The sequence below is a fragment of the Molothrus ater genome, chromosome 1 (assembly GCF_012460135.2).
Source record: "Molothrus ater isolate BHLD 08-10-18 breed brown headed cowbird chromosome 1, BPBGC_Mater_1.1, whole genome shotgun sequence".
NCBI lineage: Eukaryota > Metazoa > Chordata > Aves > Passeriformes > Icteridae > Molothrus > Molothrus ater.
The window spans coordinates 149,642,451-149,656,769 of record NC_050478.2 but is presented as its reverse complement, the minus strand read 5'-3'; the positions used below and the strand labels follow the sequence as shown (position 1 = coordinate 149,656,769).

The window sequence follows — 14,319 nt, the reverse complement described above, 5'->3', positions numbered from 1 at the left end:
GTGCACCTGGCTTCAGCCTCCAAAATCCCTTCCTGCTCCAGGCAGAGGAGCTCAGCCCCCCAACAAGAGTGGTTTGGGGTGGGAGGGATCTCATGCCACACCTCTGACTCTTCTGGCATTTCTCTGTCCCTGCAGGAAGCGCAGAGGAGCCATCAACAGCAAGCAGCTGACGTACTTGGAAAAATACCGACCAAAGCAGAGACTCCGATTTAAGGACCCTCATAACCACAAGAACAAATGCTGCATCATGTAACCTCAATGACCTCTTGCCAAAATCCGTGCACAGACCCCCAGGCACTCGCACACATCCCACCCCTCACCTCCTGGCCCAGCCCTGCACTCCCCACATGCTGTCCCTCTGCCAGGGCTGGGCTGGGGACATGGAGCATCTCCAGTGTGTTCCAGCACTCACAGCACACTCGTCTTGCTGGATCCCCAAAAAAGGCTGCTCTCTCCAGCTGCAGCCCCAAGGAGGGAAGGCAGCACTGCCCTTAGACTCTTGGTGTTAGCAGGCAATGAGCTCGTGTGACTGTTCTTCATCACCATCCTCCTCCCCCCTTTCCCCTCCATTGCACTGAGAGGGGTGGGCAAAGGGTGCTTGGTTTGGGGTGATGCAGGCAGGGCTCTGCCAGCTGAGAAGGGATGGGGTGCAGAAGGGCCAGAGCACCCCCAGAAAAGCCTTTCCCCACCTCTTCCCCATAAATAAGGGCTGCAGCAGCAGGGATGGAGGTGGGGAATGGCACAGGGGGGAAAGGTGGTGATAGCAGGGAGAGGTGACAGGGGCTCTCAGCTCAGTGACCCTTGTGACCAGGGGAAGGGCTGAGCTAAGACCCCCAGCACCATTCCCTTTCTCCTGGCCCCTCTGTCAGCTCACCACCTCCCTGTTGCCTCAATGCCAGCCAGGATGCTGCAGATGGGGCTTGCTGGGAGCTTGCTCCAGTGAAGGCAGAGCTGCTGGGAACCTCAGGGACCACAGCAGGGCTTGGAGGCACTCAGCTTTGCTGGGGTGCTGGATCAGCACTGGGTCCCCCAAAGTGTGGGGTGCTCTTATTTACAGCTTCCAAATTCAGTGCCCAGGGTGGTGGGTTCTCTGCTGCCCTGTCCCCGCCCCTGAGCTGTGGCACAAACCCCAATTCTGGCTGCAGTGCCCTGGGGACACAGTGTGCTTCTCAAGGCACATCCATGTCCTCCACCACCACTGCATTTGCTGGCCAAGGGGCTGGGCTGCAGCTCTCCTAGGGCATTTGGGGTGTTCCTGGCAAGAGCACATCACCTAATTTTGCACCTGCCTTTTCCATATCTGTACCAAGGCACCTGGCACACACCCAGCTGGGGTGGGCTCAGAGCTGCCCCTGAGCTGGGACATGAAACATCTCTCAACTTTCTGCCTTTGAACGCTTGCAGCAGCTGGAGCAGTGGGCACGTAGGGGGTGTGGGGGTGGGTTTTTTTTCTTTAAATGAGGATAACAAGAAATTTGCTAATTAAAGGAAAAAAAAAACTTAAAAAAAATACCCTGTTTGTCTTCCACACATCCTCTGGCCATTCTGTCTCCTGTCACTGCCCAGTAGAGCCCAGGAGGTGACCCATGGTCCCCCAGACTGATCCCCAGCACTGTGTCACAGCTGGCTGCCATCCACTACCACCAGGACACACATGTGGCCCAGGGGATGCTCCAGGTGTCCTTTGGGCCCACTGCTGCTCACACCTCAGCTGCAGAGGATCACAGTTGTTGGGACAAGGAGGGCTGATCTTTCTTCCACCTCTTGGGGTTTTAGGCTGAGCAGCTTGAGATGCCCTCAGTGTCCTGTTGACCCTGAGTTGGGTCTCTCCAAAGGTTTGTGTGCCTCCCAAAACGTAGATATGCAGAGACATTGGCTTCAGGGCGTTCATCTCTTGGGACAGGTGGTGAGGAAGGCTGGTTAGACACCTTCAGTACCTGCAGGAGGCTGGGGCCTGCTTTGTACCACCACATGGGTGAGCAGCTGAGGTGTTTGGAGCTGTTTCCAGCACCACTTCACCTGGTCCTGATAGAGGCCAATCCCACTGCAGAGCAGGGAAGGCGCTGAGTCAGCTGGGGACCCTCCACATGTGGCCCTGGAGTTGTCACACCCCACACCTTGGGCCTGTCCAACATTGTGGGTCAGCCCTCAATCCCTTGAGTTTCTCCTGCTCTATCCCAGGCTGTTGGTTCCCATGACTCGTGGAGAAGGCTTAAGGGTCTGTGTTGATTGGGAATAGTGTGGATTGGGCTGATAAACAGGCTTGACCCTGTATTAGAGCACCCTGCTGGGTGGGTCACCATCCCCTTCCTGCTTAGGTCTGTCCTCCTGCTGCTAAAATAGGCACTGCTCCTTCCCCAGGGACATAGGAGGTGGCTTGGCATTGTGGTGGTGACAGCCCCAGTCCCTGCTAGCCAGGAAACCTCCCAATCCCATGCCCTTCCTTGTGGGAACTGTTGCTTTATGGGCCTGCAGACCTTTCTGTCCTGGCAAGATGAGTTTTCCTCACCCATGCTCTTGGCAGCATCACCTGGAACGTTGCCCGGGGCAGGAGGTCCTGGGATTCAGCCACGATGCCTTTGAGCTGGACTCAGGCTGGGGACAGAGGGATTTGAATTCAGCCTCCTTTGGCCACTCTTGAGCAAGACTTCACTTAGGTCTCAGCCTGGGTGGAACATGAGGGGGACAGGCTTTGCTTTATGTAGCATCAACCCAATCACCTTAAAATTAGGGAGCTTCTGGTATAAAAGCAGTCCTTGATCTGGCCATGTGGCCAAATCCTGAGGGCATCTGGCTGGCAGGGTGGCATCTTGATCCTCCTCAGATTATGATTCACTGAAAAAAAACTACAAAAACCAACAAATCATGCTGATTTAATTGTCCTAGATATTTTTCCTTTTTTTTGTTTTCATGGATATCTCCCCCTTAACCCTAAAATGGGCTGCTTCCATGGAAAGGATACCTTGGCAGCCCAAGAGCTGCTGTTTTGCATGAAGGGCTGAATTCAAAAGTTTCTCTGGGCTGGACTGCCAAATATTTGGGATTTTTTTTAATAAGGACTTGGGCTCCTTCCTCTGAGCTACCAGCTCCTCGATGTTTCAGCCTAGAGAAGGTTACAGAAGCAACAGACTGGGGAAATTGAGAGGTCTTCCAAGGGGGGTTTGGGTTAGAAATCTCAAAGAAGAGCTCAAAAGTCTTGAGACAGTTTGGCAAGGGGGAAGGTTGAAACTCAGTAGACAACACCAGACAAGGGCTCATGGTTTGGGCTGCTCTTGGGTTCTCTCCTTGTGCACTAATCCTCATTTCACCTCAAATGCCAAGATGCTGAAAGGAGAGCCTTAAAAACCTGATGTATTTGCCAACACTGTCACTGCTCTGGTTGTTTCCATCGAGTCCTGGCAGATGTCACAGGGAGCAGACACCCCCATGGCTTTGGCTACAAAGCAGCCACCTCATCCTGCCCTTTTCTCCAGAAGCAAAAGCTCAAACTGGGTTTTAATCATTTCTCACCCCTATCCCCCCCTTATCCACCTCCTCACCTTCCGTGGAATTCCCACAATTTGCAGGGACAAGGCTCCAAATTGGTGCAAGAACTTTAGAGACCCAAGGGATGGCAAAGCAGAGGTGCCCCAACATCAAAGCCAAGAGCCTGCAGCCTTTACCCAGGAGTCAGTCATGTCTGAGCCTCGTGTGAGGGAATAAATCTGAGCAGGAATTGTAGCTGTGTCCTCTCACCGGTGGCACACAGCACACATATGGCCTCAAATATCCCTTCTGTTGTTTGTTTTCCAATCAGATGGAGCACGTGGAGGGGGTGGGATGGTGGGAAGGCAGGAAATGTGGCCATCACGAATGTCCAGCTCTTAATTTCAGAAAGTTCTGGTGACACACATGTAAAGACTTCACATTTGTAAATTGATATTACGAGTCTTGCAGTAAGGCTGACACTGTGGTGCTTGGGCTGGGAGCTTCAGAGGTTTATGTGGAACAGATTTCCCGAGAAAGCAGAGTCTGGCTCTACCCACAACAGAACGAGTCGTTTCCTTTTTTATTTTTTTTCATTGGGTTTGTTTGGTTTTTATTAGTCCCAGTGGGAAAGCTCACAGGGAGATTCGTGACTTCCATGCAGTTTCCAAGGTCTTGGATCTATTTTGCTGCCAGCACGCTGGGTAGGTGCAGCTTGGCGGGTGGCTTTGGATGGGATTCTGTCTGGTGGGAGACAAATGTGGCTGGTTCTTGGCACAGAGGGGAGTCCTGGGCCGGCCTCTTGCAGACATTCCCGGGGAGGGGGCGTTCCGCTGCTTCCCTTCAGACTATGATCTCCCAATGAACTCTCCACTTCCCTGCTGTTCCTTTCTGTGCAACAAAGAACTGCATATTTTCCTTTTTAACCCCCTGAGCAACCATAGCAGTGTGTAGATTAAGCCCAGATGACTTTTTTTTTTGGTTGAGTTTTTTGGGGTTTTTTTTTTGGGATTTTCTTTTTTTTTGGTCTGAGCCATAGCTAAATTATTGTACCCAATGCTTTTTGTATCAGATGGCATCACTTTGAATATGCAGATGAGGTATAGGATCTTGACACTTTATAACCTTTTTAAAAAGAACTTGTCTGTTTACTTAATGTCTTGTGTAAAAAGGAAAAAAAAATGTATGTCTTCCGTAATCACTTTTTTTTTTTTGGTTTTTTGAGTTTTATGAAATTACGGTGGTTACACTCCAGCAGCAAAATAAAAAAGCGTTCACTGTTTTGTACATCCCTGTGTGCCTGGTGCTGCTAATGGGAATTATCAGGATGTGGGAGGCAAAGGCAGAGCTGAACTCTGGCCAAGGGTGGAAGTGTATGGGGGAGTTTGTTCTGGCTGGAGAAGAGAGGGCTTCAGGAAGGCCTTAGAGCACCTTCAGTGCTACAAGAGAACTGGAGAGAGAATTTGCAAGGGCTTAGGGTGACAGGACGACAGGGAATGGCTTCAGACTGACAGAGGATGGGTTTAGAAGAAGAAATTCTTGCCTGTGAGGGTGGTGAGGTCCTGGCACAGGTTGCCCAGAGAAGCTGTGGCTGCCCCATCCCTGGAAGTATTTAAGGCCAGCTTAGATGGGGTTTGGAACAACCTGATCTAGGGAAAAGTTTCCCTGGCCGTGGTGGGGCAGTTGGAACTCTATGATCTTGAAGATCCCTTCCAACCCAAACCATTCCATGATTTTTTATCCTGTAGATCCTAACCTTGACTGGACACCCTGGAGTACACCCAGAGGACACACTACACACACCTCACCTGATCTCATAAAATGAGTTGGGTTTTTAACTCTGCTACCCATGACCAAGGAAGGCAAAGACCAATCTCCATGGAGGCTGAGGAGTTGGAGCTTGCACAAACAGGCTGGTAAGCAGGGAAAGCTGACACAAAGTTGTGTGAGCTCCCAAGTAATTACATGGGGGTTGCATGGAAGAATGGGGAGGAAACTCCCTTTGTGTTGCTCTAGGTTAAGGAAGGATTTTAAACCAGATGCCAGCTGGGAAGGAGATAGAGCTGAAGCAGGGTGGCATGGTCAGAGCTGTCCTTGGATTCCCCCAGCACTTCCCAAGTGCTTGGCACGGCAGATCCTTATCTCCTGCAGGCTTTGAACCGCAGCTGCAAGGGGCACTGCCTCCTCCTTGTGCAAGAAGCAACTGGGCCTTCAAGCAGCCTAATTGCTGCCTCTCTTCTCAAGCAGGAGGGCCAGGGGGATTGCTGAACACAACGTGTGTGCTGGAGAAACACCCACCCGTGCTCCTGCCCTGTACATGCTGGCTCCTACCTGCTGCATTCCTCCCTGCTTTCCGTCACCCAGAAACGTGCACCCCCTTGCAGGCCCGATCCCAGCTCTCTGTGTCAGGCTGCTGCCACTCCATGCACAAGTCCCTGCCCTCCCTAAGAGGAGTACTATGAAATTTCATTAAATTGGGTGTTCTGGGAATGCTAAGTTGGCCACTCACAGGGGTCAGCCCAGAGAAGCTGTGGCTGCCCCATCTCTGGAAGTGTTCAAGGCCAGGTTGGATGGGGCTTGGAGCAGCCTGGTCTGGTGGAAGCTGTCCCTGCCCCTGATGGAGGCAGGGGTAGAACTGGATAATCTCTAAGATCCCTTCCAACTCAAACCATTCTATGATTCTCTGATCTCTTCCTGACTGGTGCCATGGTCCACAGCTGGGACCTTGAGCCTTAAACCATTCTCAGCAGAGGATGTTGGTACCTGCAAGGCCCATCACAGGCAGTATTGCTGTGCTTTCAGTCCTGCCAACAAAAAAATCAGTGAAACCCCATCCACCTCAAGGTGGATGTCCACAGCTTTGGTTCATCCCTGACTCCCTTGCCAGTCATCAGAGGTCAAGGGACAGCACCAGAGATTCAGGAGGGACTCATCTGAGACTGTCATGGACACTCCCTTCAGAGCTCCATCACCACAGAGGGACCCCCAGAACTCTCAGCTCGCTCAGACACATCCATGCTGGAGACCCCAAAGCCTTGGGACATGAACCATGGCTCACAGCTCTCCCTGTCCATGTTCCTATCCCACCTCAGCAAGCCAGGTCTCCACAGAGCAAGGAGGCAAAGGTTGCAGGGTCTTCAGTAAGTCCAGACCAGCCACAGTCCAGCCTCATAAGACTGGATTAAAAAATGTTTTCTGAGGGCTTCCTTGGTACATTCTGAACCATGATGAAACCTTCCTTTGATTATTTTGGACTGCTGCTGGCTGCCATGGCCAACGCTGGCCAGTGCTCCCAGGCACAGCAGAGCTCTCAGCACAGATCCCATCTGCCTGCTTGGGATCAGCCCTTTCACAACACCTCCACCTGAGGACATCCTGCTGCCTGAAAGGGTCTCCCCACTTCCCTCTGTGCCCAGGGATTCTTGAACCATCAGCTGTGCAGAGGAAAAGGTCTCACCTGCCCCCAGGACCTGGCAGACCCCAGGTCTGGGCACACGGTGCTGGAAGGTGGGAGGTGCTGCCCTGCTTGCACTGCATTATCTGGAAACTCCCATGCTGGTAGGGATGAAAATGTAGGGCAACTCTTGGGTTGGAAAGAAAATTAAAATATTTGCAACAAATATAGCTGAAAAGTCAAGTGGGGAATTAGGCACTGCTTGGCAAAGGTACAGGAACACAGATCACCAGGGGTGGCTTTTGCCCTGGGAGCTTTCCCTGGGAAACAGAACAAGGAGGGGAAGGAGAAACTCCTTGCCCAGGCTCACCCAACAACCCCCACGGTTCAGAAAGGGAATCCTGCAAATTCCTGCTCCATGCCATGACCACAGCAAGGAGCTGTGCTGCCCTGTCTGAGCCACTCACCAGGCAGCACCTCGGGGCAGAATTTGTTTTCACCATGGGAGAGAAAGAACATTTGAGTGGCAGGAGAAGAGGCTTGCAGGGAGCTCGGAAAGGGCTGAGTCACTCGCTGTCGGCGTCAGCAGCTGAGGAGAAAAGCGTGACTGCCAAAGAGCCACCTGGAGCTTTGTCAGCTCATCCTTAAAAAAAAAAAAAATTGAAAAAAAAAAGGAAAAATAGCAAAAATCTCAACTGCCACACCAGAGAGCTGAATGTGCCGCACGCAGCCGGGGAGCTCGGTGCAGAAGCGGCGGCTGTGAAAATGAAAATATGAAAATATGAAAATATGAAAATATGAAAATATGAAAATATGAAAATATGAAAATATGAAAATATGAAAATATGAAAATATGAAAATATGAAAATATGAAAATATGAAAATGCCCTTCCCTGGCTGCAGGTGCTGGCTCCTGTTGCGACACCTCCCTTGGGGCTCGCAGCAGAGCAGGGGAGCAGCACCCACTGTGCTCTCCCACAGCACCCAGGCAGCCTCCAGGGACGTGCCACAGCCAAGCCAGGCTCGGTCCAAGCACCGGGGGCGGAGGGGATTAGAGAGACCCGGAGCTGGCACAGGGAGGATGCAAGAGCTGCCTCCGCCTCGCAGAGATAACTGCGGCTGACTCACCTGAGCCAGGGCATCTTGTCTGGATATCAGGTGGAGACAGGGAGAAGCAATGCATTTAAATGAGCTTTGATCTTTAAAGCAAACAAGGCCTCCTTGTTTTGCAGCGCTCAGGCAGCCGGGCAAGGACGGCCGGGCTGGGTTTGGGGGGCCCAGTTCAGGGCACTCGGTTTTCATGGATGGGTGAAAGCACTCAAAACAAGGGCTGTGATAAAGGGCTTGTCATGAAAACTCACCTGGAGCTGTGAAATGCTGTCTTGTGGCTCTGTCTGCGTTGTAAATCTGCCAGGTTGAGTGAGGCAGCACAGCTGGGTAAGGCAGAGAGGCTGTGACTGCCCCAGCTGCAGCCAAGGGACACACCTGGCAAGAGGAGTCTACTCCTTCTGTTTGCAGCTCCTCAATTTGTTCTCCATTCTGGGAATATTTCAGGGTAAAGCTGTAAGGAACTAGGCTGACCCCCATGACTACCCTGCTTTGAGCAGGAGACCTCCTTCCAGCCTGAATCATTCTGTAGTCCTATGAAGATCCCAAAGAAGAAAAGGATATCTTATAGCTCATAGGGTGCAGAATTAGGTCACTGAAGGAGATTTTGGAGACATACTGCCCCTGGGGCACGTACCTTCTCCTGACACTGCACCTGTCCCCTCCAGCTCCGTCTGTTATGGAGAAAATGTCCCTGGCTGCAGAGGGAATTATGTCCAGACTGCCTGCTCCCCCCACAGACAGCTCAGGATCCTGTCTAAAGTGTGACTGTACTCAGTTTCATAGGATCCTGGGATCACAGAATGATTTGAGTTGGAAGGGGTCTCAAAGATCATCCAGTTCCACCCCCTGCCATGGGCATGGACATCTTCACTATCCCAGGTTGCTCCAAGCCCAGTCCAACCTGGCCTTGAACACTTCCAGGAATGGGGCATCCACAGCTTGTCAGAGGATTTCAACATCCACAGCTCCTCAGATGTGGATTCCAACTCATCTAAAGCAGTTAAATCACCCATAACTCAGCCTGTCTTCTATTTTCTCTTGAGAGTATTTCTATCATGAGATGCAGATTTACCACACTCAAAGCCCTGCAATGAGATGTCTCTGTCTCCATCAGCTGTGATCCATCATGTCCTGAAGAGGCTGAGCTGGGGCCCCTCACATTTTGATCCCTCAATCCACCACTGGGGCCCTTTCCTGCTGGATAGACAGAAATCTGCATGGAAATGCAGGTGCCAAAGTGTGTCCTGTCCAGAAAAGGGTGGTGGAGCTGAGGGAGGGTCTGGAGAACAAATCTGATGAGGAATGGCTGAGGGAGCTGAGGCCTGGAGGAAAGGAGGAGGTTGGAGCCAGGTTGGGGCTGGTCTCTTCTCCCAAGTTACAAATGACCAGAGGAAATGGCCTCAAGTTGTACCTGGGGAGGTTTTGATTGGATATCAGGAAAAATTTCTTTTCAGAAAGGATGATCAAGCACTGGAAGAGGCCAGTCAGGGAAGCTGAGGAGTCACCATCCCTGCAGGTATTTAAAAGGTGTGTAGATGTGGCACTTGGGAGCACAGTTTAGTGGTGAACATGGTGGTTCTGGGTTAATGGTTGGACTTGATGCACTTAGAGGTCTTTTCCAATCTTGATAATTCTATGGTTCTGTGAAATGTTTTCATACTAAGAGCGATTGGCCAGTCCCTGTGGGTGTTTGTCCATTTTCTACCCCATTTTTCCCCCCTCACAGCTTCATCAGGAGCAATTTCACATTTATTTCCAGCTCACTGGAGGAAAAGGCTGCACAGCTTTGGGCCAAGGATTTTCCACTGAAGAAACAGATCCAGGCCCTGGTGATAGCCCACTGATCACCATTTTTGAGATCTGTCAGACAGCCAACTCTTAGCTCATTTAACATGTGCTCTACTGATGAGCGGTGCTTTTCCTCCCCACTGGAACACCACACTGTACAAATCTAATATTTTACAAGCATGTTGAATACACAGTTATGTTTATGGGCCAACCTTATGATCTAAAATAATGGCATCAAGCTGGTACAAGACCCCTGCTTCAGAAAACCATGCTGACTGGCATTTTTTATATTTATTCTATTTATGCTTTCATGAATCAGATTCTAGATCAGACTGTTTTTATTAACAATCAGCCTGTTGTTATTACCAGCCTGACATCACCCCTAGACATGTCTGGCCCACAAAGGCAGTTTTGCTGCTCAGCAGGCTCCTGAGGCTCAGCACCACCTTAGCACTGGTACCAGAGACCAGGAGAAGGTGTTGGCCCATGCATCAAGGCCTTTGCATCTTCCAAGGATCTGAGCTCCAGGCTTGCTTGGGTTGAGCCTGAGGCAGATGTTCTGCATCCAAAAACCGGTTTCCTTACTTTGTCCTGAAGTTTGTATGAAACTCAGATAGAGGACAGATATTATGGCAGCTTCTAAACTCACGAGGGTTCATTGTGTGTTTCTTTGCACGGTGGCCAAGGAGAGGAGATGGTTGTGGGGAGCCTGGCAGGATACACCGGGTGAGGCCTGAGCTCAGGAGCTGCAGGAGAGGCACAGCCACAGTGACCCTGCAAAACTCCCTGTGTGTGACAGCAGTGCTGTGGTCCTTGACCCTCAGGCTGTGGGACAGCAGGGATCAGGCTGGGTGTGATTATAGATCATAGAATTATTTAGCTTGGGAAAAACCTCTAAGACCACGGAGTCCAACCATTAACCCAGCACCACTGTGTTCACCACTAAACCATGTTCCCAAGGGCCACATCTCAGTGTCTTTTGAACACTTCCAGGGACGGTGATTCAGTGGAGGGTGCACAGCTTTAGGAAAATGTCCCTGCCCCAAAAAGATTAGGAAGCAGCAGCAGCATCCCAAAAACATCAAATCCTACCCAAAACCAAAAGGTGAAGCAGCTGATCTGCTGAGACCACTGAAGCATACTCTCAAACCCTGTGTGACCATTTCCATACAGACCTTCCTGTTCCCTCATCTCGGGCTCTGCTTGGGGCTGTTTGCCCTCATTTTATTCCACATATGCAGCATCCTCCGTAGCATGTGCTTCAATTCCTGATCTTCTGGGTCCCCTGAAAACCTCTAAAACTTATGTGAAAAAGAAGATACTTCAGATATTGAACCAAACCAAATCCTGGTGCAGTTTCACCTCCTCTCCCTGAGCTCACACCCAGCCCAGCCTCCTCCTCCTCCTCCTCTCGCAGCTGGTGCTCCAGCAAAATCATTTGCACACTAAAAACCCCGCCAGACAAAGATCCAGCCGCCCACCCGTGCTCTCAGCCTGCCACCGGCGTAGAGAATCCCCGTCCTTAAGGACACAGCCTTGAACAAAAGCCAGGGAAATTGAAAAAAAAAAAAAAAAAAAAAAAACTCAACAAAACAATCTTCTCTGCAGCCTGACCTTTTATTGTCTGAACGGGGCTGCCAAACCAAACCCGCGCTGCGGGTCCTTCCCGCTCCCTGCATCCTGCCCGAGATTCCTCCCCTCCCTGCAGCCCTGGCGGTGTCACTGGGGCTTCCCAGGAGTGAGGAAGACAATGGGGGGATTCTCGGGGTGGTGTGGGCGGCTTCCTCTTCCTCCATCCAAGGAGGGCCCGGGGGTTGGCTCGGTGGAGGGTGGGATCCGCAGCTCCTGGCAGATGGAGCAGTGAGCGAAGGTGGAAAAAGCATCCGCAGCCTTGCGGGGTTGGCAACATCTGAATGACCAGAGGGGACACGTCAGGTTTAAATAATCTTCTCCCCTCCAGGGCCCATACAAGACACTTCAGGAGGGAAAAAAAAAAAAAAAAAAAGAGAGAGAGAAGAAAGAAAAGATAATCCCCCTGTGCATGCCTGGAGCCGGCCGCCAGAAGAAAAGCTTGGCTCAGGGCTGTGCTTGCCCCAGCAGAGCCTGTCTCGCTTTTGCTGCCCTTCACATTTCCCCACCACCCCCCGGCTGAGCCCGAGAGCTCCTGAGGACACGAGCTGAGCTGGAGCATCTTTGCCAGGACGTGGCAAACCCTGCGAGCGGAGCCGGGGCTTGTCCGCATCACACAGCGCCGGCTGCCTCTCATTAGCGCTGGGTGATAAATCCAGGGGGGAGATGACAGCCCAGCGGGACGAATCCAAGCGTCCTTCCCTTTCAATTCTCCTCCTCCCATCACACATGGCCGGGCTTGCCTGGTCCCATCATCCACCATCGCCCCCGGATGGGGAATGAGCCCTGACGGATGGAGCATTTCCTTTGTGCCCTCCTGTTGGGAGGCAGAGCTTGTCCCGGCCTCCCTGTCCTGCTGAAGGTGAAAGGAGATGCCATGACAGATGCCGTGGTCTCTCTCTCTCCCCTGAGAGGCCATGGAGAGACTCAGCCACGTTGTCCAGCACAGAACTGCAGTGCCAGCTGGTCTGGAAAACCACTTTGGTTTGAGAGGCAGCTTGGGTGAAAAACCACCTGATCTCATGGCTTACTCCAGAGTCACTGTCCCCTCCCGAAAAACAGGCTGCAAAGAGATTTATGGAAGTCAGTCCTGCTGTGAACAGCCAAGAGAGGTGAGGCCCAGCATCCCCCCCTCCACAAGCCTTGATCCAGCCTGGCACAGGAGACTGAGAAGAGCTCTAAAAGCCAGGGTGCCACGGATGAGGATGTCTGCATGGAGGCTGGGTAGAGGCAGGTGGTAGAGAGGCTTCCATAGATCATTGAATCATAAAATGGTGTGGGTGGGAAGGGGACCTTAAAAGGTCATCCAGTCCAGACCCCAGTGAACCAGGTCAATCAGAGCCCCATCCATCCTGGTCTTGAATGTTTCCAAGAATGGGGCATCCACAACTGTCTGGGCAACCTGTGCTGATGCTTTACCACCCTCACTGTAACAAAACTTCTTTCTAATACCGAATCTAAATTGACACCTTTCAGTTTAAAGCCATTGCCCCCTGAACCATCACTACAGACCCTGCTACAAAGTCTGTTCTCATTTTTCTTATATGCCCCTTTCGGGTACAGAAAAGGTCTTGCTGGAGCCGTCTCATCTCCAGCCTGAACAGCCCCAACCGTCCTGGGCTGTCTCTAGAGCAGAGGTGCTCCAGCCCTCTGAACTTTTTCATGGCCCTCCTCTAGACCCACCTCAAGAATTCCATGTCTGTCTTGTACCTGGATTGATAACAGGCATTGCCCTGACCCAGGTGCAGCACCAGCACTTGGCTTTGTTGAACCTCATGAGATGCCATGGCCAACTTCCCAAGCTTTTCCAGGTCCCTCTGGATGGCACCGTGTCCCTCAGGCACATCCTTCAGGGTGGAGAGCACAGCTCAGCCCATTTTTGTGCCAGTGATTCTCTGTCCTCCATCCTTCCAAGCACAGGGAGGGGCCCCTCAGTGCCACAATCCCAAGGGCAGGGACTGCTTTTCCCCTACAAATCTGGAGGGAACAAAATCTCCTTGAGGGCTCTTCTACTCAGCATCATTTGGGTTGAAACTGCCTGGATTACTCACATAAATCTTGCTTCTTTAGGAAAACAAGGAAAAAAAGCTGGGCTGTGGTGTCAAAGTACTTTGCTGTGCCAAGAGCATCCCTGCTGGGTTTGCAAAGCCTTCCCTGGGGTCTTGCAAGCCCTCTCTGTCACTGGCACTTTGGGGAGACCATCAACCATCACTGGCCTGCCATGGTTTTGGGGACTGCCAGCCCCAGGGGTGATGGAGAACAATGTCCTCACTGCAGACCTACACAAACTGCTCTGAGCCCAGCCCTGCTGCTGTGCAGGGTGGACAAGCTGTGGATTGTTCCCCTTCTGAGGGAAAAAAGGGCTCATGACCATTTCTCAGCTCTGACCCCTGAAAAGAAAGGGGGCACCTCATTGTGGAGTCTCTGCACAGCCTTGTACAGTTGGGCTTTGGTTTATGGTGCATTTTCCATCACACCTTTATGGTGCATTTTCCTTCACACCAGACTTGTCTGCAATAAAAAGTGAGAGATGATGTAGGAAGATGAAAGCCTCAGATTTGGGGTTAAGTCAGGGTGGGATACATGCCAGATTGGGAAGGAGGAGCTGCAGGATGGGGCTTCATGATGATGCTCAGTTCCATTTGGGAGCACCTATTTCCTTCTGGAGGCATCTCAGACCCTGCCACCAGCCTGGGGAGGAAAACACCGCTGTGGGTTGGAGGATGAGGCAGCAGATGAGGGCATGGATGCAGAGGTGCAGCCTCAAACAGGCACTGATCTGCTGGTAGATCAATTCTCCTCCTTTGGAGCAGCCTGACCCATTTTTGGAGCACAGTTTCACTTGTCGGTGGCGGGCAGTGAACAGTGGGGTTGGCTGGCACATGTGGCTGGGGTGGGAGAGCTGCAGGCCCAGCTGCTCTCAGCCCAGCCCA

General features: G+C 51.8%; 1 protein-coding gene across 1 annotated transcript in view; it reads left to right on the top strand.

Annotated features, from left to right (window-relative positions):
* The window catches only part of PTP4A3 (protein tyrosine phosphatase 4A3), a 42,103-nt gene extending 37,351 nt beyond the window's left edge, over positions 1 to 4,752 (top strand). The window contains exon 6 of the mRNA XM_036405960.2: positions 136 to 4,752. Within this exon, the coding sequence (XP_036261853.1) occupies positions 136 to 253 (118 nt within the window). The 3' untranslated portion in view covers positions 254 to 4,752. The remainder of the gene's footprint in view (positions 1 to 135) is intronic.
* Positions 4,753 to 14,319: the final 9,567 nt, after the last annotated feature.